This window comes from Camelus ferus, chromosome 19 (assembly GCF_009834535.1).
Source record: "Camelus ferus isolate YT-003-E chromosome 19, BCGSAC_Cfer_1.0, whole genome shotgun sequence".
NCBI classification, from domain to species: Eukaryota; Metazoa; Chordata; class Mammalia; order Artiodactyla; family Camelidae; genus Camelus; species Camelus ferus.
The window spans coordinates 1,223,958-1,251,213 of record NC_045714.1 but is presented as its reverse complement, the minus strand read 5'-3'; the positions used below and the strand labels follow the sequence as shown (position 1 = coordinate 1,251,213).

At 50.4% G+C, this 27,256-nt stretch overlaps 1 protein-coding gene across 2 annotated transcripts; it reads right to left on the bottom strand.

Annotated features, from left to right (window-relative positions):
• Positions 1–464: 464 nt before the first annotated feature.
• MYBL2 (MYB proto-oncogene like 2) lies at positions 465–27,256 on the bottom strand. Of its 2 annotated transcripts, none has more exons than XM_032461203.1 (14): positions 27,011–27,256; positions 23,874–23,967; positions 19,811–19,882; positions 18,839–18,931; positions 18,417–18,637; positions 16,249–16,411; positions 12,744–13,031; positions 9,461–9,883; positions 8,873–9,012; positions 5,977–6,076; positions 4,483–4,596; positions 3,050–3,154; positions 1,604–1,750; positions 465–1,001 (listed from the first exon to the last, which is right to left on the bottom strand). In XM_032461203.1, the coding sequence occupies exons 1-14, from the start codon at positions 27,028–27,030 to the stop codon at positions 873–875; spliced, it is 2,109 nt and encodes a 702-aa protein (XP_032317094.1). In that variant the 5' UTR covers positions 27,031–27,256; the 3' UTR covers positions 465–872. The 2 variants fall into 2 exon arrangements, with proteins under 2 accessions (XP_032317094.1, XP_032317093.1); XM_032461202.1 differs by lacking the exon at positions 27,011–27,256 and adding an exon at positions 26,557–26,649.

Sequence of the window (27,256 nt, the reverse complement as noted above, 5' to 3'; positions counted from 1 at the left end):
GGACTCTTCCCAGCTACCAGCCAAGTGCCACAGTCTGTGCACTGGGCCATAACCAGGGTGGGTAAGAACCCAGTCTGCAACTGCTGCCATGGCCTTGGGAATTTGGGGCCACTGTGGCCATAAGGTTCTGCCCAGCTGCTGGTCACACCTTGTTTACCAGTCTGATCTGGGGGCGAAGCTCATTGCAGGCCAGGTCAGCCATCCTCAGCAAGGGCCAGTCACTGATACACCTTGCCCCTGACCCCACCTAAGAGCCAAGAGTCCTGAGCTTTGAGAGACACCCATTGGGTGCAGAAAAACCTGCCTCCAGCACAGTGGGACCCTAGGGGCAGCAGAGTCCAGAGCCAGGCCTGGGCTGTGCAGACAAGGCTGCCCTCTGAGGACTGGTGCCCTAAAGAGTCACCGGGGATGCACAGTCACCAGGGAACCATGAGCAGGGCCCAGGAGGAAGGTGGGGTCCAGAGCACAGGAGAAAGGCAATTTTATTCTTTCAAGAAAATGTACCAACAGGTTGAAGGAAGGAGCAAGCTGGCCAAGACCCCTGTCCTAACTAGGGGTCTGAGATGAGGCCAGGCCTGATGGGCTTGAGAGAAGCTAACTGGGCTCCCTGCGGCACTGGGGAGAGGACTGGGTCGGCTCAGGGGTGGGACTTTGTTATATTAGCACCAGGAACCGCCCGCAGCTGCAGGTGGTATTGGAGACAAGACAGTGGGTGGCCCTGCTCTGTCTCCACCTGAGCAGTCTGGGGAGGGGCTGGCGGCAGAAGGTTCCCTGCAGGCAGTCATTTGAGTGCAATTCTCAAATTCACAGCCCAGCCTCGGTCTCCCCCAGCCCCCTGTAAACATGAGAACAGGCTCGTGACTGCCAAGCACCTAGGACAAGATGAGGGTACGAGAAGTGTGGCTGGGCTTCAAGTGGCCCAAGAGCTGCCGGGCTTTCTCCTGCATGAAGAGTTGGTCCCTGGTCCCCCCGCAGGCCACTGTCTTCCAGGCGCTGGTCATCTGGGAGGAGGCAAGAGGGTTACCATCCAGGCAGAGGCAGCATGCTCCCAGGGAAGCCCAGTGACCCTGGCCAGGAAGGGGTGGGGACATTTCTATGACTCTCCCTCCCTCTAGAAGCCACAAGTCTTTTTGTGCTTTACTGTACCTTTCTGGTGGACCTGGGGAAGCCACTCCTGTGTCTGGGAGTCCTCAGATGTAGAGCAAGGAGGCTAGACCAGGACACAAGCCTCCCCCCTCCCCACCATGCGGCACTAGCCTCCATATAAGGAAAAGCTACAGACACCCAGGCTGCTGAGGAGCAGAGAGGGGTTGACACCTGCAGATGCTGAGAGGAGCAGGCAGGGCAGCCCCTGCCTTCGAGGACAGAAGTTACAGAGACAAAGACTTAATTACAAGTGAGACCACGCCTTGAAGGAGGGGCTTGTGTGGGGGTCCTCCAGTACACAGGTTCCCCGAGGAAGTGGCATCTGGACTGAGATCTGAAGCCCAAGTTAATCAGGCAGCAGAGCCACGGAAGAGCATCAGGCGAGGCAAAGCCTGTGCAAAGGCCCTGAGGTAGGAAGGGTGCAAGCAGAGCAGATCCCCCAGGGAGATGCACTCACAGGGGCAGGAGTTGGAAAGTGGCCTCGGGGCTTCTGGGCCACCAGCTTCTCGGACTTGGCCTGCAGGAAGCCCTCATTGAGCAAGCTGCTGTCCTCTCTGCTGCCTGATGGGGTGAGGCCAGAGGAGCCTGGTGGGATGTTCGTCGGCTGAAACCAAAACCAAGTCAAAAGCTCACCATTTTGCCACAAGCTCTTTGTGGGAATGAGAAAACAAAATTGTAGGTACTTCCCACCACCTCTTGGCTGGTGACATCATGGGCAAGACATTAACTTCACTAAGTCTGTTTCCCCTTCCAGGTGGGAATTCGTTTAAAGATTAAATAGCTATAAAGTGCCTGTTTCAGAGCCTACCACCTAGTAAATACCCAATAATGCTGGTTCCCTTTACATGAAACTGGTTCCTCCCCATCCCAGGTGGAGACAAGGATACTCCAGCTTCTCCTGAGACCAGAAACATCCACGAGCACGCCGAGGTGCCTGCATCCACCAGCATCCTCAGGGATCTGCACAAAGCGCCCCCAGGCCTGTCCAGCCTCCAGGCTCTGCTCAGCCTTTACCCTCCCTAACAGGCTGCTGGGCCTTATTACAGGAAAGAACTCAAGGCTCAGGGAGACCTAAGAGATCCCAGAGTCCAGGTACCAGTGTCAGGACTCAACCCTAGGTCCCCTACTCCACATCCTGTGCTCTTAACCACTTGCTATAACTTTTTTCTTTCTGCTAATTATTTTATTTGCCCGAGGCGATACTGGCTGCAGGTCTGGCTGGAGGGCACTGAGTCCCCAGCCTGGTGGGGATCCCTGGCTAGAGAGAGATTTCTCTGCAAGGACTGTGAGAGCAGCCATCATATTTGCAGGCTCTGGTCACACAATCCCCTCAGGTGCCCTCACGGCCTCTGATAGGTGCCAGCGAAAGATGGGTTTACCCTGCTGTCAGATACAAGGATCAACAGCATGTGGTTTCTGGGGCCCAGGCTCTGCATAGACAGCAGCCCCCTTCCTGAGGTCGGCCAGGGAACTGGGCAGCACCCATGCCAGGGATGAGGTGCCCCAATTACCTGGCTGTGCCCTGAAGCACATCACTGACCCTCTCTAGGGTCACCCCCACAAGCAGACTGCAAGGAAGGTGCTGGGACCCAGAACCACAGTGGTCAAAGTGTTCTAGCAATGCAACTCTTGCCAAATAAACCTTTCTGTGAAAGACACAGGCAGGGCTGCCTGGATTGAAGCCAGGGGTGAGTGCCCAGCTCCATCTTCCCCACCTGCCCTCCCTGCTGAGTCTGGTACGTGGAAGCTCAGCCCGAGAACCACCAGGCAACTCTACCTCCAGGGTCCTCCCCATGGCTGAATGGCTCTGGAGGCAGAGGGCCCCGAGGGAGACTCCATCCTCCCAGCAGCTGGGGGAATAGAGGGTGGCCTGACAGGACGGCTTCTCTCCCAGACCTCTTACCAAGGACAGAGCCTTAGGTAACGTGGACATCATCAGCTTCACATCCTCGTCCACAATATCAAGAGCCAGGGACTTGCGGACTTTCTTGATGGGGCTCCGCCGTAGCTGGGGAGAAGTGTGTGGTCAGAACAGGCGTTGGGGTTCCTTGGGTCACCAACAGCGCCTGAGGACGCCAGCTCCAGCCGCTGTAGTCACAGAACCAGGCCTTGGCACAGGCCAGCCCTTGAGCAGGCCTGGCTGGCAAGGATTTTCTGCGGGAGGAGTGAGGGACCAGGACACTTTGGCCCCACTGCAGACCCTGCACCTCTGCACCCAAGGCAGACTGTCCTGCCAGGTGCTACAACAAGGAGCGAGGACAGTGCCATCCTCCACCCAACCTCATCCCCAAAGGGACCAAGCACAGCCCCAAGTTTCTACCACACTAAATACACTCCCCAACAGCCAAGTTACAACTAAAACATCCACCTGCAGGTGAGGGATATGGAAACCTAAAACCCCACGGGACACAGGCTGTTACAGGAATGCCCAACCCCACCCCGGCACCTCATATGAGTAGGTCAGAGGTCAGCTCCAACACCAGGGAGGGGCTCTGGGACTAACAGTCATCCCCCAACCCAGCAGTGTTCCCCCAACAGGTGCTATCATGGCTCAGAACCATCTTCCGACACAGGCCAGGGAGGGTCCTGATTACACTCTACCTACACGCCCACGGGCCCAGCCCAGCAGGTCCCTCTCAGCCTGACTGCCCATCTTCCCCACTTGCCCATCACCCTGGCACATTCCCACCTTCCCTTCTCCCTGGAGGAGAGTGTCTGGGAAGAAAGGAGCACAAAGACAAAGGGGACACGTAGCTGTCTGCTGTCAGGAAACAACACACACGGGGCAGTGGGAAGGCTTGCCCAGTATGGCCCTGCCCTGCCCTCTGCGCCCTAGTGTCACTGAGTACTGTCCCGGCCAGCTCCTCACCTCACCTGAACCCACTGTCCTGGCCAGCTCCATCTGAAGGGTTTCCCGTGAAATCCTTTGTGCCCATTCTACCCCCTTGATGCTCTATGTATTGAGTCACTAGGGTGTTTGTCTGCTGTCTCCACTCACTGAACTCCAGGAGGGAGACCACCTCTCAGTCCTGCTCTATCCATCCTGCCCCAGTCCAGAGTCCACTTCAGAGGGGTCCACACAATGTCCAACAACTAAGGCACCAGTTCAAAGGGAAGATGGGAGCATCCCAAGCACCAAGGTCTTAGCTTGGTTGGTTTCAAGGATAACTACTCTGGGGGCTGTAGCTCCACTTCCCCCTGTGCCTTCCATTTATTAGCTGTCCCAGGACCCATTCCCAGCCTCACTGTCACTCGCCTGCCCTCATGGCTCCACCTTCCCCTGCCCAGGCCTCCCAGGCTGGCAGCAAAGGGCTCCCCACTCTGCCAGCCACTCACCCCAGGCTTCCTCTTCTGCTTCTCGGGCCTCACTTCGTCCTCAATGATGAGCTCAATGCCGGCCTCCGAGCGCAGCACCTCCTTCAAGTCCTCCTCCAGGTGCGGGGTCTGGGGCTACGGGCAGGGATAGGGATAGCCAGTGTGAGGCTCTGCACCCAGGCCTTAGGAGCAGCGGGCAGACTTGGCCACACCTCAGCCTGCCCCAAGCAATGCAGGAAGGAGGCCTGGTGCCAGGACGCTGGCCTCATACACATTATCCATTAACCATCCTGCCTGGAACAAGCACTGACCTCAACTCACTGAGGGCTAAGTGGGCCAGGAGCATCCCCACCTCACCACAGCAACCCTCACACAGCCCCGGGCAATAGCTGTCTCTTCCACAGGGTAGTAACGGAGGTTCAGAGAGAGCGAGAGCCCAGCCCAAGGCCACACAGCTGTGAGGTTAGAACCTGGACACACTCAAACCCTACACCCTTTTGTCCCGCACTAACAGGGATACTGATTCCATTTCCCTTTCTCTCCCTCAGTGGCAGAGACTAGGGGAGGGAGAGCTACGGAGCAGAAGGTGCAGGGCACACTGACACCTGAGGAGTCACTCTAAAAGCCCCCACGTACTTTAACCACACTACTAAAGGCAGATTCTCCCTCTCAGACCTGCCTGGAGAGCATACAGACATCTTAGTATCTGGGAGCTGAACCCCACTCTGGACAGGAAAGGGCAATGCTGACTAGTGCCTGGCCTGCAACCTCTGCAACTCAGCCAGCTCCATCACAGGATGGGGAGCGCACATCCCGCCGTCTGGACCCCATGCAGTGAGCAGGGGAGCTTGTTGCGGGCTTTGTCCACAGGCCGAATGCTTCTCTACGACCTGCCTTTCTCCCACCTCTGGTTGGTTTCTAAGACACTGCCTGTCTTAGAAAACCCAGGCTGCCAGCCCTCCTTCCACTGGGGAAAGCAAGACTGTCTCGTGAACTGGGAAGAGTTCGGGGGAGAAGGGTGGTGTGCACACTGCTGAGGAAGAACCCCAGGAGGCACCCCCCCCCCACCGGCTGGCATCTCCAGCCCACCCATGAATGCTTTCCTGTGTTTTGCAGTCAGTCAAAAGACTTAGGTTTGAAAAGCAATTCGCAACTTCCTGAAATCAGCCCCAGCAAGTTCTCCATCCAAACACCTGCCCGTGTTCTGCCCACCATAAAGATGTGCTGAGTAGTCATTTATGAGCATTCACATTCTTAATGTTGGCCTCCACCATCCCAAACTCCAAGCTTCACCAGGATGCCACTGTGTCTCCAGCACCAGCCGGCACTGCCTGGCACATTGTAGGTGCTCAGGAAATGTCTGATGAACTGGTAACTTAGCCTCGGGGTCTCTGTTTATAAAACTAGGATATCTGCAACTTCTCAGGGTGGCTGGGAGAATCCCACAGGCTCTCAGAGGGACTGGGCCCTGTGAGCTGTGAACAGCTGGATGACCGGCCTGGCCACAGCACTTACCAGGGGCTTTAGTGGTCCATACTTCTCCAGGGCATTCTTGAACGGGGTGGGTGTGTGGGGAGTGTTGTCCATAGAGTACTTCTGATCTGGGGTAACAAACCTGCCAGGGACAGAGGAGGCAGCTGAGTGACGGGGCTGGGGGCAGACACCAGCCACTCTGCTCCAGGCTGCCTGGGACTCCCACGCCCTCCGCCTGACCTTTGGCCTTAGCAGCAGGGAGGCAACCCCCGGCACACTCTCTTCCCATTGCACTCCCCCCAACCTACCCACCTCCCCACCCGCAAGGGGAGTTACGAAGGGGCTGAGAGGAAGGGCCATCCTCAGTAAGAGTCAGAGAGGGTCCAAGAGACCCAAGCAGGTGGAAGAACGGCTAAGAATGCTGCTGTTACCAGGATTTCCCAGAAAACAAGGCCAGCCTGTGGCCATACTTCAGGCCCGGGGAGAGGGGCAGGGGAGGGAGATGGGAATCCAGAAGACCACGCCCCTCCCAAACCTCTCTCGTGCAGCGAGACAGTCAGGCCAAACCACGTGCTTAACTTACCCTTTTCCCAAGTCTCCTCAAAATGATCACAGTGGGGGCAGAAATGTGGAAGGAAAGCTTTGGCAGAGAGAAACCCAGGAAAGGCCTCAGGTAGCCAGGAGCTTGGGTGCAGCGGCCAATAACTGGACCTGCTGCCTGGGGCCGTCACTCCAGCCACTTGCTCAGCCTGCTGTCCACCCCATGGGAGATAAAAAGCTAGGACAAGTGCAGACCATTCTTTCTTTCCTTCCTGGGGCCTGAGAGATTACACAGGGATCCACAACCTCTTCCCAAATCCTTATCTCCCACACAGGACACAGGGGTCCCCTCTGTAAGGATGAGCAAAGACAGGTTAGCGCTGGTCAGAAGTGAGCAGCTCACAGTTCGAACCACAGTTCAAAGGGATGAACTGAGCCTTGGGATCCAACATCTCTGTGGGACACGGAGCTTCTGCCGTGAACGTGAGAAAAACGCCCAAAACGTCTCTAATTCACAGCGTCAGTAAGAACTGAGGACAAACATTGAAAAACTAAGGGAGGCCAACTCGGTAAGGGAACATACAAGATTGCATGGAGATGAGAAAAACGTCACTGTGTAAGCCAGAGGACTGACTCAGCAGGTGGGCGAGTCAGGAGACAATCCACTGTGTTGTATTTCGTATGTTTGAAAAGTTTGAGACAGGGATGCTCTTTTAATAGATCCACTTGAACTTCTAGGGATGGAAAACAATGCCTGAAATGGGGTTACTGGAAGATTAGATATGCTCAAGGAAAAATGCTCAGTATACTTGAAGCAAAGCAACAGAAACTACCCAAAATGAAATAGAGAGGAAAAAAGAATGAACAATTAAAATAAGCATAACATCAGTAAGCTGTGGGACCAACTTCAAGTGGCCTAATGTGTGTAACTGTGGAGCCTCTGAAGAGGACCCAGGGTGGAGGGCCCAGACAAGTTATTCAAAGAAATAATGGCTGAAATGTTTCTGAATTTCATGAAAATTATAAACCACAGATCCAAGCAGTTCTGTGAACACCAAGGATAAGAAACAAAGAAAAATGTATCATAGCACATCATAGTCAAATTGTTCAACACTGATGATAAAACAGTACAAGAGCCCCAAGGCAGGAGAGCAACATCTTTAAAGCACTGAAAGAAAACTGCCAAACTAGAGTTCTATACCCAGCAAAAGTCTCTCACAAAAATTAAGGTAACTTTTCAGACACACAAAAGAACTCATGGAAGAACTCATGACCTTCAGGCCCACACTAAAACATTAAAGGATGATCTTCAGACAGAAGGAACATACATACTGCCAGAGGGAAATGGGGATCTACAGACGAAGAAAGAGCACTGGAAATGCTTCTTTGTGTGGAAGAAAACAGAGACATCTGAGCCGGCAGCAGCGCATTAGGAACACAGATGAGAAGGTAAAAGAAAGAGAAGTATTGACTCCTTTCGTGGTCTCAGCCATCTCTTTAAGAGCTTAAAGTCTAGGATTTTGGCTTGAATAGAGAATCATTTCTCATGAAACGTATTCAAGTATCAATTTTTTTTTTTTTTTTTGGTTCCAGGATAGGTTTAAGAGCTTTGATTTGAAGTCCAAGATTTCAGCTTGAAAGGAGAATCATTTTGTATGAAACCTATCTATGTTAAATTTTAGATCAACCATTGAGAGACTGATTTCTGACCAAGGGATTCATACATCTTTCCTAAAACCATGTATCATTACAAGAGGTAAGATTCCTGAACTGATTCCTGAATTACAGCTTAACTCGTGAAATACAAATAGCAATGCTTCTCCCCCAGCAAATGTACTTAATAAGCAGAAGGCCAGTTAAGCAACTCTCTCTACCTCGAATTGAAGACTCATGATGACACAAGGAAGTAAACTTAACATGAAAGCACCCCCACAGAAGCATGCAGGTAAGCAACCCTACAGGCTTGAAGGTGACACACTGTGCTGTATAAGCTCAAAGGCAGGGACACAGCTGTCCCTCCTGACCAAGCACCAGAGAGACGGAGAGAACCGGGGGCCCTTTCGTCCTTCATGTCGGGCTACTCAATCACAGTGGATCTGCACTTGAACCTCATACAAGATGCAGAGATTAAATTTTTCATGGCAATGTGGACTCTCCACTTCTGAGGTTAGAAAACCATCCAATTAAAAAATAAAAGAGTTAGAACCAAGGTGAAGCACCAGACTCCACGGAAAAAAAGGGAAGAGGTGTGGTGACCAGAAGGAGGCTACCTTCTTGAAACAGAGCCTTGGGTGTTCTTCCAAGGTGCCCCTCCCCAGAGATCCTGTCCCCGCCAGACTGGCCACTGCTGGGGGAGGGGCAGGCCCAGTGCAGGCGGGGCAGGGGGTACAGCACTCACGCAGCGTGTTTCTGGTGAAGGGGCGTCTTGTCCCGGTGCAGCGGCGTGGTGACCACCACCTTCTGGCTGCACACGGGGGTAGATGTCAGCGAGGGGCTCTCCAGCTCCAGTGTGTCCTGTTTGTTCCAAAAGTTCAGAAACTGCCAGGAAGACAAAGGAAACAAGACAAAGTGATGACCTGTGGGGGTGGGGATGGGGCAAGATCCTTGAGACCTTCCCCTGACATGGCTGCTCTCTGACAGAGGTCCACCCTGACCTAGGAGCTCCCCACCCGCAGGTGCCAGAGAGTAAAGGCCAGGGCAGATCAGCAGGGATCCACTGAGCAAGTCCATCAAGGTGACGCACCTGAAGTACCACGAGCCTTCTCCTTCACTCCATTTATCACATTTGGGTCATTTTTAAATTAACTGGTCTTCCTATCAGTGCATAAGCTTCATGAGGGCAGAGTCAGGCCTGGTTTTGCTCACCAGCGTCCACAGCACTTGGGACAGGGCCTCGTGCACAGCAGACATTCAATGAACGGACAGTACCGAGCACTTGGGGGCTGTCATCTGTGCCCAGAGAGCAGGTGGGGTGGGGTCCACACACCTGGGAGGGCGAGAAAGGCAGGGTCTTGACGGGCGTGCTCTTCGGGGTAAGGCTGTTGCAGGAGTCCAGGAAGGATAGGCTGGCGCCGTTCTCAGTGACGGGGGACAAGGCAACACGCCGCTTCTTCTGCCTCTTGAGCACTGAGGGTGGTGTGCCAATGCCGGAGCCCCCTACTTCAGTGCTAGGGGAGATGGGGATCAGCTCGCCCCGGCTGCTCCGGCTCAGGTCTGAGATGGTGTGGCCGTCCAGTCGGTACTCGGTCACGCTGGGCACTGGAGCGGCAGGCTGGCCGGGTGGTGGGGCCTGCTGCTCCTGCTGCTCCTGGGATGGTTGTGACTGCACTGGGCTGTTGGTGATGCTGCCTTCTGCAGACGGCTCCTCAGGTAGGTCAAATTTACTCAGGTCACACCAGGCATCAGGGTCCTGCCCAGAGATGGGGGTTAGGAATAACTGCCATGACTCTGCTTTTCTACCAGTCCATATGACAGGACTCATTCATTAAAGGAAAACACACGAACATCAACTGTGATCCCACAGCCCAGGAATGATCATCGTTAATACTGTCCTGGCTTTCCAAGGATTCTTCTAAGTCTGTGTGTCTCTATTTGTAAACCTAACTGAAGTCATATTGTGCGCATGGCCTCTTACTGTTCTTTACAAAACTGTTCTGTCTATTTTTAGGACATACAAAAAGTACAAAGAAAAATACAGAGAATATTCGGATACCCACCAGTAAGCATGAGAAATAAAACCTTATCACTAAAGCTCCAGGTCCACTTGATACATCGTCTCCCGCACACAGAAAACCACTACCTGAATTTGGTTATTTACCATCCTAATGCATATCTTTAAAAATTACCACGTCTCTAAATATTTAATATTTTCAATGTTTTTAACTTTAGTGCAAATCATTTCTGTATCATTTCTTTTTCCATTTAAAATTTCTCTAAAGCTAGAATAACGATAGTACCTCCTTCTATTATCCATGAGTTTAATGTTTACTATCATTAAATATTAGTTGTTGTTATAGTGGAAAAAAGTCACTTATAATAATTGTCATGGCTGCAAAATATTCCTTCACTTGAATATGTTACTTAATTATTCCCCTTCTGTAGGACACTAGGTTTCCCCCACTAATTCTCAAAAATTAAAAATAGTATCTTTAGGGGGTAGGTAATAGCTCAGTGGTAGAGTGCATGCTTAGCATGTACGAGGTGCTGGGTTCAATCCCCAGTACCTCCATTAAAGAAAAAGGAAGAAAACATCTTTATAAACATCTTGGACATGAATCTCCTGCATTTATAGCTACTTCCTTAAAAGAGAGCTGGAAGTAGAAGTCATGGGCCTTCATTTGCCAGCCATGCTCCCAGAGAGGAGGCCCCTCTGTGCTCCACAACCCTGTCAATCACGGTGCCTCTTTGGGTGCTTCACCTGAATTATTTCCAGCCCCCTAGTCACCCTGCCAGAGAAGCACTGCTGTCCCCTCTCACACTGAGGGAGCCAGACCAGAGGAGGTGTCATCAGCCCGAGGGCACTAAGCTTCTAAGAGCAATTCTGAGAGGCGCCCAGGTCTTTCTGCCTTTGCCCAGTAAATTACAACCCAGTCAAAGGGCTTCTGGAGATGGAAGTTTCCACTTTGGTCCCCTGAATAGACCCAGTTCCTAGTGGTGATTTTTGGTCCTTGGGGCTCCCAGAAACCTGGCAAGTCAATTCCTAAGGGTGAAGGCCAGCTCAGCAGTGCTGAATCCAGGCCCACCTTCCAGAAGCCAACCCTGACATCGAAAAGGCCCCAAAATTGATGGCATCTAACAGACCAGAGCACATGTGACAAGGACTGCCTGCTGGAAAGGCAGTCGGCAGCGTTTCTGCAAATACTGGAATTTCCTGTCAGCTACTGAAGGTCACTGTCAAGAGAACCAGAGCTTAGACCCAGACAGCAGGGCCTGACTCCTGGCCCCGGCACTCACCGGCTGTGTGATGCTCTGAGCTTGAGATGAGTCCACCACCCACTTCACAGGCTGTTAAAGGACTGAGAGCATACAGAGAGGTACCAAGTAATAAGCCTGGCATGTGGCAGGCACTCAGAAGTTAGATACTACTATTACTAAAGAAGCACTGGGCCTGGCAGCCAGAGGGTGCTCCAGAGAACAGTCTGAGGATGGAGGGAGGCAACAATGAAGTGCGGGACACAGAGTGGGCCCACTCTCACCTCAACCCTCCCACCAGAGCCCAAAGGAAGGACAGCCCATGGTGGCCTTGGGGCTACTTGCTGAACAGGTTGAGGAACACATCACCACCCTGGCATCCCATGGAATGGAGGGGACACCATAGTCCCAGCCACCAGGGACAAGAGGTGAGACCCAGAGCCAGAGGATCTGAGCAGAGGCCCTCCCGAGACTGACTCTACCATCCAACTCCTCACTGGGCAGGACAGTGGAGCACAGCACGACGGTTAGTTAAGACCACTGTACCTTACTCACTGTGTGACCCTGGGTACACTACTTGATCTCTCTGAGCCCCAGTCTCATCTACAAAACACAGAAAGGACACCCCTTACAGGATACCATGTGGGATACGTTAAGCCACAGCCTGGCATTTAGCAGATGTTCAATAAACAGTGTCATTATTCTCAGCCAGTCAGGAGAAGCACAAGTGGGAAGGCGAGTGTGGACACCGCCCACTGAACCTCACTGCCCTCCATGCTGGCTTCTTGCTCACCACTTCCTGAAACCCACTCCACATCACAGGGCTGGCTGACAGAGCTGGGTGGTCATACCCAGAGGTGCAACCTCCATCAGGGTACTTTTCCCCAAAGGGCACAACCCACAGCTGGAGCAGCCCCCAAGGTACGCAGATAGAGCAGCAGGTAGAGTGCGTAATCCCCACTCACCTCTCCATCCCCAGGCCCAAACCCTGGCACTTCCCAGGGCCCTCACCAGGGACACCCAATCATCTGTGCTGCTGCAAACACCACCCTCTCCTCTGCTGTTTTTGGTCTCAAATACCCTTCCCAAACACCCTTGAGGACTCTGTAGCGCCACTTCTGCCGGGGAGCCCTCCAAGCCCATCTGTGCTGTACAGGTGAGTCAGAAGCTCCCCGAGGGCAGGGACTGCATGGCAACTATCTTGGTGTCGCCAGGCCCAGGCTTTGGGCCAGGCACTCGGATTGCCTCGGCCATGTCAGAGAGACAAGGAGTGAGCAGAAGGACGTCTGCCTATGGAGAAAAGCACTCCCTGCTGGGGGTGCTCTGGGCCCACTGGGACGCGCTGTGACCAACATTACCGACTCGATCAAGTCCAGGGCTTCAGAGAGGCTGGACCCCACAGCAGGGATGAGGAGGTTTGCGGCCTCCACCACCCACTTGTAGGGCAGGCTGGTCTCTGGTGGGGAGCCCTCCTGGTCCTCACGCTTGGGGAAGTCCTCCAGGGGCTCTGGTGTCCGCACTCCATCCAGCTCTGCGGGGACAGGATCCTGCTCCTGGGAAGGGGCAGCTGCCGCGGCCTCCTCCTCACTGCTCTCCTCTTCCTTCATGGCCGGGAATGCTGGGGGCCAGTTGGTCACAAGACTTCCCTGGGGGACACAGGGCACAAGGCTTGGCTTTTTCCTTAAGAGATGTAAACTATGCCATATTCTAGCTAAAAATGCACAACCCAAATCTAATAATAAGGAAACTCCAGTGAACCCAAACTGAGACACAGTTTCTAACATAACTGGCCTTAGTGTATACTTCAAAAAAATCAGGATTATGGAAGGCTAAGAAAGGCTGACGACCCATTCCAGATAAAAGTGGATGGAAGAGATATGACAACGAACACAATGTCTAATCCTGGATTGGATCGTTGGCAGAAAAAATGGAATCTGGATGGCAGATTAGTTAAAAGTCCGGAACCAATGCTAAATTCCAACTACATTCCTTGGTTACATAGGTGAATGTCCTTATTTTTGGAAAAAACACATTCAAATATTAGAACATAAAAGGTACAATACATGGAACCAACTTTCAAATAGCTCAGATTAAAAAAATACGTATATAGAGAAAGATAAAAGCAAATCTGGAAAATATTCAAAATTAGTGAAGACAATAAAGTGTATATGGGAATACTCTTCCTGCAACTTTTCCTAATGCTTACTATTATTTCAAAATGAAAGTTTGAAAAATGAGTGGATACTAATTTTGTGACAGAAAAAAACAGAGATCATTTGTGGCAATAGCTCTCCAGGCAGAACCTTGGAAACAAGCTTGACATGTTAACCCGACAGACCCTTGAAAACAGTACATGTGACTAACAAAGGCCTGGTCGAGATCCAGGAGCGGGGTCCCATGTTAATGGCAGGGCACCAGGGAATAGGTGAGAGGACATGGGCTCTAGATGCAGACAGAGCTTTGCCATTTCCCAGCTCAGGCCAGCGGTCTGATGAGGGTCAGTTTCCTTGCCTATAAAATGAGGACACTGAGCAGGGAGGTTACACAGATCAACGACTACGTGAAAACCACTCAGCCCAATTAGTAGCCATTATTGCCATGACATTTCCCTTTCCTACAGCACAAGCATTCCACACTTGTAAAATTAACCACATAAATAGGTATATGTACAAAGAATTTGAACTATGATCACTGCAGCATGCTGATGGAAATGGTGACAGTCATACTGATGGAAATGGTGACAGTCATTCATCAATAGGTGATAATGACAAGATAAGATACGACAGATTCAGGAATGGTGTAAAAATCTGCATGCACATAACAACGTGGAAGATTTAAGTAGAAAAAGAAATTTATAAGACGGTAAGATATAATTTCATTTTACACTTATTACCCTTGGTAATAAATATTGGCAAATATATTAAATAATATATCAGTTCTCTCTGGAAGTTGAGATTTACAGACTTGGCCTTCAGCACTGTTCAATTCTGTTAAAGTTTCTAATCCCACAATGACTGTGTATTACTTCTGAAGCACAGGATAAAATTAATAATTGTAAGCCCTGACCAATGAGGTAGTCCCATAGATACAAAAGAGACAAATATTTTCTGGCAGGCAATCAAAAAAAAAAAAAAAAACTAGCAAAATCTAGCAAAAAAAGTCTATTAAAATTTTTAAAGAATGTATCTATCCATCTCGAAGAATTTCTCAAGAAATAACTGAGCAAAGGATCTTCTGAGCTACAAGGACAATCATTAAAGTTTTGTTTCTAACAACAAAAAGTCGGATAAAACCTTAATTAAATAAATTAACAGCACAATAAAACCATTAAAATGACACTGGAGAGGAATGGGTGAATCTGAAACCCACATTAGGCTGACCAGAGTTTGCTCAGGATCCCCAGCAGGGCCAAATTTCCAGACACTAAGTGTCAGAGGGGTGAGAACAAGAGTCAAGAAAATGACTTTCAGCAGAAAGGGTTTTCAGAGACTACTGTCCACTCTGCCCTATCCTGAAAGACCACTTCTCCGTGTTTGCTGCTGCCCACTGTTTCCTCCTTCTGGCATGGGTGCTTTTTCTTCAATCAGAAGTAAAAGCCTGGAAAATATCTTACTTAAGCACATGAGAAACCGTGAGAAGTGAACTCTGGTGAGGGGATGCGTGGGGAGTCCAGACGGGAGGAAGAAGTCATCCTACTTTACACTTTATACCTTTCTCAACCGTCACCCTACAGATGCTTTCATATCTGGGAATCAAGCGATAGTCTCTGAAATTGAAAAATCAGGAAATAGAGGCAAAAACATTATATAATGCTCCAGCAGGGTGCTGTAAAAGAACTGGAGCAGTGAACAAGTTATTATCTAGCTCATTCGAAAGGGAAGGGGTAGTGTTAAAAAGGATTATTCAGTAGTTCACAAGTACAGAAAACCTTGGAAAACAGTGTAGACGAAGCTTGTCACCAGCCATGTACCCAGCACTATCATATCTTCACACTGACCCATGGGCTCCAAATCTTCATTTTGGGGGGTGGGGGTGGCAATTAGGTTTATTTATTTATTTATTCGTTAATCTCCAATCCATACTGGGGATTGAATGCAGGACCTCATGCATGCTAAACAGGCATGCTACCACTGAGCTATTCAATCCCCCCTTCATTTCTTAAGAATGAATCATAAGACATAGTTTAAAAATAGCAATAAATACCTGACAATAATATTATACTGTAATCGACTATACTTCAGTTTTTTTAAAAAGTGTGCTCCAGGGTGTGGGGTGGAAGATGTCGACAACTATAAACCTAACACCATATGACTCATTTATGTGACTGTCTGGAACTACAGAGACAGAAAACAGATGAGGGTGCCAGGGGCTAAGGATGGGAAAAGGCATGAGAATCTGGGGGGTGATGGAAATGCTCTGTGTCTTGATGGTGGTGGTGGTTACATGACCGTTTCTGTAATGACTCAGACCTGTACACAAAATAATGAATTTTACTGTGTGTGAATTGTACCTCAATAAATCTGATTTCTTTTTTTAATTGCAAACATGCTTTCAGTATGAAAAGGCTGGAAAGAGCAACAGGTAGGAAGGAAGCTGTAGACGCAGACAGGAGGAGGCTGAGACCTCCTCACCTAACCCTCAATCTGATGTCACCTCTGGCAACCTTCACCTGTGGGCATATGAGCGCCAGGCGTGGGCACGGGTGTCACAGGGAGAGACCCTCGTGAGAGACACGTGGCCACACAGAGATCCTGTGACAGGGCTAATGAACAGCTGTGGAACAGGTGAAAAGAGAGAAGCAGTGTTGATGAGATGGTGTCGGATATATGTGAAAACAAGCCAGCCACGCCCAGCCCAGCTCACCTGGCCTTCCGCGGGGGGGACACTCTGGCAGCCATCCTTGTCTTCCAGCTCCAGCAGCAAGTACATGGGGGGCTTGCAGTCTCTGGACTCACTCAGGAAGCCTCCGGTGTCCACCTTCCTCTTGATAGTGGAGTTCCAGTGATTCTTCACAGCATTGTCCGTCCTGCAGGGGCCAACAGGAGAGCTCTGACCCCAGCCCGGTGGCCCGTGCACCACCAAGCACATCACTAGCCTCCCTGAGTTCTCACTTCCGTAAATAAGGGTTCAACCTGAGGAACTCTAAGGTCTCTCAGCTGTAAGATGAAGTGTGACATGCTTCTAACCCAGAACAATTTTCTGAGCATTTCTATACATGTCTGAGAAATAAGCAAAGGTTTTATTCAGTCTACAGGGTAAAAAGCATAACACTGACATGTTCTGGGAACTCTCATGCCCTTTCCTGCTCATTTTGCATCTGTAGAAACCATAAGCAAGCTGCTGGCTGCCAGCCCCAGTCCTGAGGCTCAGTGACCTAGAACAGAAGCCCTGATCACCTCCTAAGGGAGACAAATGGCCGAAGAGGGCAGAGCTAGAGGCAGAGGGTCCACTACTGTCCACTCTAAACCTTGGTTTATCTGGAGAAGCAGACTACTTCATCCTCCATCACTTGCTGAATATTAAAGAGAAAACATACGTAGTCACATAAAGTACAGAGCAGTATAACACTATAGAAGCAGAGTTGAGCACAGGGGTAGAGAAGTGCAGAGAAGTGTGGAGGTGGAGGCAGACTGGCATAGCAGGACAGAAGGACGGGATAGCAGAGCAGTAGGAAGGCACCGGAGTGTGAAGCAGAGTAGTGCAGAAGGAATGACAGAGCAGCAGAGCAGTGAGCAGCACGGGTGGGCACAGCTGTGCCAGAGCACAGCGGTCTACAGCAGCGGAGAAGTGCCAACACACAAAGGCACTGCCTTCTTTGGGGATCTGAGCAGAGTGCTTTTCTCTTGAACTATGAACAGAAAATAACAGTTTGACTTTATCCCAGTCTAAAGGGAGGGTCTATAACTCTGATCACTCCCACTGCAGGCCGTCAGGATACAGCACTGACCTGGCAGGGGCCTGGGCACTACTGGGAGATGGCCAGGGACCGACCACAGTCGGGAAGAACAGAGAAACCTTCCCTGAGGAAGTAACACCCCCACAGAGGACTGAAGGATGAGAGCATGTTGACTACATGACGGGCACAAGGCAGAGGCGTCCAGGCTGACGGAAGCACAGGGATGCTCTCAGAAGTGAGTTCACCATGTCTGAGACAGGAGGGTGGAGCAGCTAAAGCCAAAAGGGTCAGCAAGGGTGACAGTGGATCAAGGCAAGGCAGGTGGAATTAGCTGGGCCAGACTGGCCACATGGGAAGAGGGCTGAGTCTCCAACCCAAGTGTGAGAAGAAACACCCAAAGGATAACACATTCTGGTTTGAGTTTTGGAAGTAGATGATTCCAGACTCTAAGGGAAAGACCATCTGGCATTTTATCCTGCTCCCTCTCAGGACTGCACTGCCATGGCAAAGAAAGGATTAAAAATAAAATACGGTAAAAATGCACGTGGACAAAGATAGCAGGGTAGAAGATAGCAGCATGTGAGAAATTTCTGTAAGTTGCCAGAAAATGGAAAGCAGTTAGGAGAGCAGTAAGCAACTCAGGAGACTGGAAGGTGACCCTGGGGGAAGATTCCAGCAAGAATGGAACCAAGTCATCCAGACGCTCCCTGAAGAACCCCAAGAGGCCGAGAGCTTGGAAGGATCAGGCCCTCTGAGGAGCAGGGTGAAAAAACAGCAGTGGTTCAGACATCCAGATCCTGGCCCTGATCTCACAGGCAGGAAGAAAGACACCTATTCTCTTTAAAAAAATGACCAGGCAATCCTGGCCACAGCAGAGGGAGGATGGCACACAGAGCTGAAACGGGGACCAGATGAGAATCTGCACAGTGAATGGGGGGCTCCCAGGACCCCCTCCCTACCCTGCTCAGACTCCCGGCAGCTGAGACCCATGCCCCCAAAGACAAGAATCTGAAGGATTCATTTGCTTCTGTGAAAAGTGAACAACTCCAGAGAACTCAGACTGGGCCTTGGAACATCCCCCTAAAGGCCAGTGGGTGCCCTCACCTGCCCGCCCTGGCCCCAGAAGGTGGCTCACCTCCCTGGCAGCATCTTGGCGATCTCGGCCCAGCGGTTGCCCAGCACCTTGTGGGCCTCGCAGATGATGCGGTCCTCCTCCTCCGTCCAGCAGGACTTCTTCACCTCAGGGTTGAGGTGGTTGTGCCAGCGCTCACGGCACTGCTTCCCCAGCCGGCCCTTCAGGTGCTTGGCGATCAGTGTCCACTGCTTCGTGCCATACTTCTTGACCAGCTCGATGACCTTGGGAGAAAAGCTGCTATGAGGCCAGCAGGACCTGCCCCTCCCCCATCCCAGCAGCTTCACTGGGCGGTGCCTCACCACACCCTGGGAGGTACGGCCAACCAACTGACCAGTGGGATGTCACACATCCAAGGTTCAACTGGACAACCCAGCCAACCCCAAGGGCAGCCTCAGACCCTGAGGCACTGTCCCGGGAGCTACCTTCTGGTCCTCCTCTTTGGTCCATGGCCCCTTGACGAGGTCTGGATTCAAGACCCTCAGCCACCGGTACTGGCACTGCTGGTCAGTGCGGTTCTGGGAAGAGAACAGGCATCTGTAAGAACTCCTAGGATGGTGACCCTGGACTGGGCTCTGGGGACTGCAGCTCAGGGGACACCTCAGAGGGGTTCTGTTCTGTCCCCTGCACCATCACACACTACACACCCACATGCCAGAACAGCATGGTTTCCGTTTGCTACAAGAGGGCACGATGGGACCAGGAAAACTCAGGACCTGGGGGGAAGCCACTGTCTGCCACCCCTGCCACAAGGGGGCTGCCCCATACCAGCCTGCGGACTATGTCAGGGATCCTTGCCTGCTTCTGGGAGAGTGGTTATTTCCCTGAAGGTTTCAAATCACATGAAGGAGGGAAAGATGAGGAATTGGGCAGAAGGGTCTGGTGACTTGGGCCCTAGGCTGCCTGAGTGACCCAGGAAATAAGCCAGACAGCAGCTCCTGCCAGGGTAGATGCCTGCAGTGCTAGGGGTGGGGGATCGGACGGGGGACTCACATCACCAGGAGGCTCTAAATGCCAGATGGGGTGGCACCAGCTAGTTCTGCATGGGCCTCATCATGAAGCCCGCTCAGTTTCAGTCTCACGGTTGAGAAACCGAGCACCAACTCACTCCTGACTTGCAGGAAGAAATGCAAATAAGCCACTGATCTGCTCGCATGATCACAGAGCCTAAGACCCACAGGCACACAGAAGCTGCCATGTGGAGATGCTTGTACCAGGGTGCCTCAGATTCCAGTTTGGGAAAAAAGGGTCTAGGAAGGCTGGAAGGCTGCTTTGTTGAGGGAGCTGGCGGGTGGTGTGGGGGGTGGGGTTGGTAAGGAACTCCCCTTTCTTCTCCTTGAAAGTCTGTCCCAGGCCCACTATTCTCAGGGAGGGTGCCACAGAGGGGCTGTACTCACGGGAAAGTGGCTAGCCAGGAACTTCCAGTCTTGCTGTCCAAATTGCCTCACCAGGGCCCTCAGCTGCTCGTCCTGCCAAAGCCAGAAAGACAGAGGGCTCAGCTCACACATGTATAATAAGAAAGCAGCTGCTAAAAGGAGCAGCCTCACTCATCCATTCAGCCACAAAGTGAGCGCCTACTATGTGCTAAGCATGGCAGCAGGCTGCAACAGAGCTGCCCCGACTTATGATGGGCGCAGAGGGAAGCAGATGCTCGTCAAAGACTCCTGCAAACAAAAGGAAAGCCGCCCTGTGCTGGGGGTATGGCGAGGTCGATGGTGAGGTCTATTCAGGGGACTAAGAGACAGGCTCTAAGGAAGTCTAGGAAGGCTAGAATGCATGAAGGAAGTGAGAAGGATGCAAGAGGATTTTGGAGGGGACGGAAGGGGCCAGACCACACACAGGGTTAGATCGGCCTCCTACATCATGCAAATCCACTAATGCGTTAGAGCACTAGGTGGTCACGGTCCGACAACGTGCTTGTTATGAACCTCACTTTGGCAGCTGCAGGAAGAGGGGCTACAGGAGGGCAGAATGGATGAGAGAAGGCCATTACAGGCACCCAGGCCAGAGATGACAGTGACTCAGCACTGGAGATGGGGGATCATGGGCAGAATCAAGAGCACTTAGAAGGGAAAACAACTGTTAAAATGTTCCCCTGAATATGAACTACTGATTCACGCAACACAAAATCTCAATATACTTATGATGTGGACAAGAAACCAGACATAAAAAAAACATACATGGCATGAGTCCACGCATAGGAATTTCTAGAATACGTAAACTAAGCTATAAGGGCAAAAAGATAGTCAGTGGTATCTGAGGTCAGGGGTTAGGGGAGGGAGAAATGGACAGCAAAGGGGAGCAAGAAATGCCTGCGGTAATGGAAATGTTCTTTAAGGTGATGATGCTGGTAGTTTCATGGTATACGCCCATGGAAACTCATCGAATTGTACTTTAATCGTTGTAGTTGACTGTTCATAAAGTATTCCTCAAATTAATTTTTTTAATTTTATATATATAAAGAAAATGTAGTATATCTATACAGTGGAATATTATTGAGCCTTAAAACAGAAGGAAATTCTGTTACAAAATATAACATGGATGAACCTTGAGGACATTATGCTAAGCAAAATAAGCCAGGCACAAAAGGACAGTGTATGATTCCACTCACATAAAGAACCTAAAGCAGTCAAAATCATAGAAACAGAAAGTAAAAAAGGTGGCTGCCAAGAGTTAGGGGGAGAGAAGAAGGGGAAATCAGCATTTAATGGGTATAGAGATTCAGTACTGCAAGATGAAAAAGTTCTAGAGATCTGTTGCACAATGACAATATACTTTATGCTACTGAACTGTAGACTTAAAAATGGTTATGATGGTAAATTTAATGTTAGGTGTTAACACACACACACACACACACACACACACACTCTCTCTCTCTCTCTCTCTCTCTCTCTCTCTCTCTCTCTCTCTCTCTCTCTTTCTCTCTCTCTCTCCTAGTTAGAAAAAAAGGCCACCACAGAAATCCAGACCCTCAACTGCAGCCTGGCCACAGCCCAGCACCAGCTGGACAAAGTTCCCATAAATCCTGTAGCTGAGCCAGCCCACACCGACACAGCCAGCCCCGGACACCCTGCGTTCCTCTGCTGCTCACCCAACCTGGCGAGGCCAACCCCTGCCTTCTGCCCATGTCCCCCAGGTCCCCCTCCAGCACCACTGTCCTCCCTGACAACTGACGAGGACACTTGATGTTACGTCTCCAACTCCTCCTGGACCCCATGGGCTTCCTCCACCTGTCACCTCCTTCCCGCACTGTCCTGGTCCTGTTCCCTTCACAGCCATCTTTTGTTGCCTGCCCAGCATGGCCCCCTTCCCCACTCCCTCGGGCTCAGGCTGCCCCCAAATCTCTACTCCAAATCCACCCTACCCACAGCAGATTAGCTCCCTGAAGCCTGGCTACCGTCACTCAACTGCTTTAAAAACCTTCAGTGGCTCCACAATACCAGCCAAACCATGCTACCTTCTGAGCCCAACATTCAAGGTCTTCTGGGACTAGACCCTAATCAATCTTTCCATCTACACCAACCATTCTTCCTCTTTAAGGACATTTCCCTCCAGCCAAACTGGGGCTCCTCTACTTGCTTTTCTCCACCTACAACCCGTTTCCTATTCTGACTTATCCATAGTTTTGCATACCTCCCTGACTGAATTCCCAAATCCTCACCCATGAAACTTCCCTAACCTCTCAGACAACAGTAACCTTAACGTCTAAAGGCATTTTGACAAGTTTATGTGCCTCCTACGTGTTGGGAGGCTTAGTGTAAGACAGAAGAGACAACATAGTGGGCACAAAGGATGCCAATCCTGCCAGCACCGTGACGGCCATTGGCACGTCCATGGCCTGTGCCGGGTCTTATCTCTCCATCCCAAGCAAAGGGATGCTCTGGAGTAGAGACTCCGTCTTGATTGTTCTTCTAAGCCTGCAAGAGTGAAATACAGTCTCTGGTCCACAGTGGGATGAACAGAAAAGTCTAGCTTGGCAGTCCTCTGAAGAAACAGCTTTTCTGATTTAAGAGGGTTTTACAACTCATACAGTAAGGAGAAAAAAAAAAGGAGAAGAAAAAGACTAAACACATCCATGAAAACAGAGGCAGAATAAAAAGAGAAGGCTAGTAGGAGTCTAAAATGGTACAACAAAGTTAGAAAAAGATCTGGCAGTATCTACAAAACTAAACATGTACCTACCCCATGAGCATACCTAAATACCCTCTCTAGAGAAATGAAAACATAATCCTCAAAAAAGACACAGACAGCTCTATCCACAATAGCCAAAAAAACTGGAAACAGCCCAAATGCTCATCAACAAGTGAAACATACTATGGTCTATCCATATATTCAGCAATAAAAAATGAACAAATTACTGAATCATGCGACATTATGCTTGAACAAAAGAAGTCAGATAAAAATACAGCTGTCATACATTCAAACATAATGTGAATAATTACAGCCTGAGGAAAAGGCAATTTCCCTACAATATCCATTAACTATAAGCCTCCCTTCTTCCTTATCTATGCACACACCTCCAAGTTTTTTTTAATATTCTGATAACATCAATGGGAAAAGAACAGAAATTGTAGGAACATACTTTGTATTCTCTTAGGTTTTCTCTGTTCCATTTTCATAATAATTTCCACAATAATTTTCGAAGTGTTTATGAGGTGAAACAAAGGCAGCAGGTCATCATAGCAAGTGCCCTGTATTAGGATCCAGGGAACCTGGCTTTCTGGTCTTGACTGCTGGCTTTCTTGGGCAATCTTGAACACATCTCTAAACCTTTCTCTGGTTCTACTTCTTTAGCCAAAAAAGTAGCTTTATTAGACAAAAATAAAGTACAGTTGTGTGATTTCATTTATAGCACATTCAAGAACAGGAAAAACGAATCGAAGAGACATTGGATCAGTGACTGCCTGGAGTTGGGAAAGATGGACCATAAAGGGAACTTATGGGGATAATCAGGGTGGTGCTTACATGGGTGATATACATTTGTCAAAACTGCTGGAACTGTTCACTTTTAAAAGGTGCATTTGATTGTATATAAATTATATTTCCATAAACTTGATTAAAGAACAGAGCTCGGTATCACAGACACAATACAATTACTTTTTTAAAAATAATAATGAAGAAGGGTTGCAGATTTTGCTAAACCTCCTAGCAGTTAAAGGACACGAAGCACAATTAATGTCCATGATGCAGAACATGCCAGCTTCCAACAGACACAACATTAATTGCTGGCCCTGAGGTCTGAGAGGCACATACCCTCAAGAGTCCTCAATATTGGGAGTGCCCAGGAATGCTCTGAGATGCATCAGGGAGAACCAGAGGGCCCATCTGCTTCTTTCACCGCCTCCTCCTCTTCATCGCACCATTTGGGCATCAGGCAGACACAACCCAGGCTCAGTCGCAGTCCAGCCCCTCCGCTGCCATCACCCCCACGCCCCACAAGTGCCCCTCAGTGTCACTCACCTCCTCGTGGGTCCATTTGACCTTGCACTTGCTGTCCCTCTGCTCTGGTACATCTGAATCTGTGTCCTGGTAGTGTAGCTCATCCAGCTCCTCACTGCAGGAAGAACAAGCTAAAGGTCACGCACATGTGTCTCCACCTGATGCTACACAATGGATGGACAGTGGAGGCAGCAGCCAAAGGTTTTGGAGAGGCAGGCTTTTATTGTAGGTAAAATGTAGGTATTTCCATCTCTTCCTTTTAAAAAAAAAATTTAATGAAATGGGGTTATGGGCTATTTTTTTCTTTATTCTTTTATTTTCAGTAACACCCTAATGATTTCAAAAGCTACAAGAAAAAAAGTTAAGACTTTATCAAGAACATTATAATATTTAGTACCAGACACCAAGTTAATATTTTCTTTTCCGTAACAAAATTTTTTAAACTTGCATGGATATTTTAAGGATTAAGCTGATGATAAAAGTATGTAATTATTAAGCACCAGGATTTTAAGAAATATTGGTTACTTGAGAAAAATATTTTTAAAACATTATCTCAGTAACTATGTCCATTTTTGCATAACCCCTGTCAATCCTTGCCAACAGACAAGCCTAGTTTACAGAGGGAAAAATCAAAGTACAAGCAAGCTTAAAATTCTGGATGCTTTTATTTTCCAACAAGTAATTTTCCAAGTTGCTCCAAAACCTTCCTATTTATCAGGTTTAGTGGTTACAGAAATGGAGATCATGCTGTTCACTCTCAGGGATGTCAGGTGCTCACAGAAGCACTTTCGCCAAATCCATCAGGTCACCTCTGTCAGGTACATACCTAAGTCAGGCATTTGTAAGTGAAAAAAGCCTACACATCTCCAAACAAGGAAGGCAAGCACAGGCCGTGTGCCAAAAGAAGAAAGAGGTCCTCCTTCTGTGTCCATGTTCCTGTCCCCTTCTCAGCATCTTCCTAGTCACTCCTACACTCCCACAGCACCTTGGAAATCCTGTCTCATAACATAGGCCCTTAGGCTGCAACTGCCCGTCTCCTTGACAACATGGACAGAGGTCAGCTCCACCTCCGAATCTGTAGGACCTTTTGGGGGTGGCACCAAAATACCTTAAGAAATGTTTGTTCCGGGAATGAATGGCTACAGGAATGAATGACTAACCAAGCAAAGCTGCTGCCTATTAGTCGATAACAAATGCTAATATAAGTAAATTTTTTAGAAGTCGGAAAGGGGCGGATGGTGTCTAAACCCAGCAATACACACAGTCACAGAAGGAACTGGAATTCAGCCTTGTCCTGCCATTTCCAACCCAGTTCATGGGTTCCTCCACCATCGCAAAGTGGGAGGCAAAAATTCTACAAGATACTAATAAAAGGAAGCTAGTTTTAAAAATCAACTGCCCCCAGACTCCATTCTGACAGAAACTATCTTTGGTTCTTCAGTACCCAGCTCCTAATAGAAGTTCAGCAAATGTTCCTTCAGAATGAAACAGATTCTGTGGGAACACTCTCTGGTGCTCCAATACTCTATTTAATGAGGACAGCAACCCAGACAGCTGGGAGAATTCTGTGAGATAATATTCTTCTATCACCAACGTGCTGTCTGCTTCCCACACATTCTCATTATCCCCATTTACTAGATGTGGAAATTGAGGCTCATGGGGGTTATGACACTTGCCAAGTCCACAGAGCCAGGCTCCAAACCTGCACCTTCAAGTCCTCATCTCATAATCTCAGATGGAAAAGCAGAGGTTAAGTCAGTGGTGGCAACCACATATAGGTCCAACACACCCTTTCTATGCCCTTCCATGTGCTGGGCTCTGCTCCAGGTGGGGTGAGTCAGAAGCTGAGCAGGAAGTAGGGCACTGGTGCAGCAAGTGGTCAAAAATCAAACTGAATGTTATGGGGTTCCAGGGGGCAGAACCTGTTCCTCACCTGGTAGGGGGAGGGTTCCTCCACTAAGCCCCAGGGGAGAAGTGGCAGAGGACCTAGGGGCTGTCTGGGGCTTTGGTTGTTGCCTGGAGTAATACTTCCTGAACCAGAAATCAGGAAAAGGTTTGACAAATGCCTGACCAGAAAACAACTCCTGGGAATTGGAGCTGCCCTGGGAAGACACACCCTGTGCCTAAGCATTGTCCTGGGATAAGATGCTTCCTCGCTGAGAGAACTCTATCTAGGGAAAGCCAGCAACGATTGCTTCTCAGGTCTATATGCTGGGCCTGAGGAGGCAAAAACCACCTGATGGAGAGTTTAAGATTATCTGGGTCTCATGAATCCAGAGGGCACACGGCAGAAACCCATTGCCCTCCGTGACTCCCAGGCTGGCTGAAAACCCGAGTTCAGGCACCAGGTGCAAAAGTGTAAGGCAGGGACCTGGAGCCCACAGACCTGGTTCCTGGCACGACTCTGTCATTAATTCTCTGGGGGAATAAATAAAATGGAGACCGCAGTTCCTGCCTCCGCCCCAGGGGTGCTGACAGAGCGGTCTTCATACACAGCGGTCTCTCTTCCCCTCGCCTTCAACCCCAGCTGCCCCAAACTCGTCATGTGGAACAGGAAGACAGGTCTCCGAAACTAAACCGAGCTGGGGCCCGGAACCCAGCTGGTGGGTCACAAAAGAGTCCCTCCCCGCCCCAGCACCCTTCCTAGGTCGGGCGAGAGGGTTTGGGGTGCTCTGTGCTTCCCACGATGTTAAGAAATGCCCACCGGCAAACCTGAATCCAAAAGGGCTTGAACAAGTGTCTTCCAGGCTTCGGCCTCCCGCTCGCTGTGACCTGGAGAATCTCTTTCTGCATGGGTCGCCTCCCTCCCCGGTAAAGGCCCTTCCAGCTGACACCGCCGTCCCACCCCCACCCCACAATTAGGCGGGAGACAAAATGACATCATGCAGGGCTTGGCCCGGGTCCCAAGAGACCCGCCCGCCTCAACTCCGAGGCCCAGCAGGCCCGGGGAGCCGAATGAGGGGCCCCGAGAGCCCCTGGGTTCGCGCGCGTCCCCCGCGTCAGGCGACCCAGGACATTGAATTTTCTGCGGACGCCACCCCCGCCCCGCTCAGAGGGGCCAAGGCGAGTATGGGGTTGGGGTAGAGATCGAGGTGGAGGGAATGGGGTTTGAGGATGGGGAAGTGGGGAGGGCCCCTCAGCCGCCCGGGTCCGCTCACCCGCGCGTCCGCCGAGACATCCCCCCGGCCCGGGCCGCGCCGCGCTCGCCCGCGAGCCGGCTGAGCCCGGAGCGGGAGCCGGGCCGGGGTCAAAGTGCGGGCTGCTCCGGCCGCTCCCGGCCTCGGGGCCGCGCTAGGAGGCGTCAGCGTGGCCGCAGGTCCCGCCGCTGTTCGCAGGGGTTGCGGCCGCCGCCGGCGCTCACAGAAGCACTTTTCTATCTCCCGCCAAGCGCGTCGGCGCCGCCC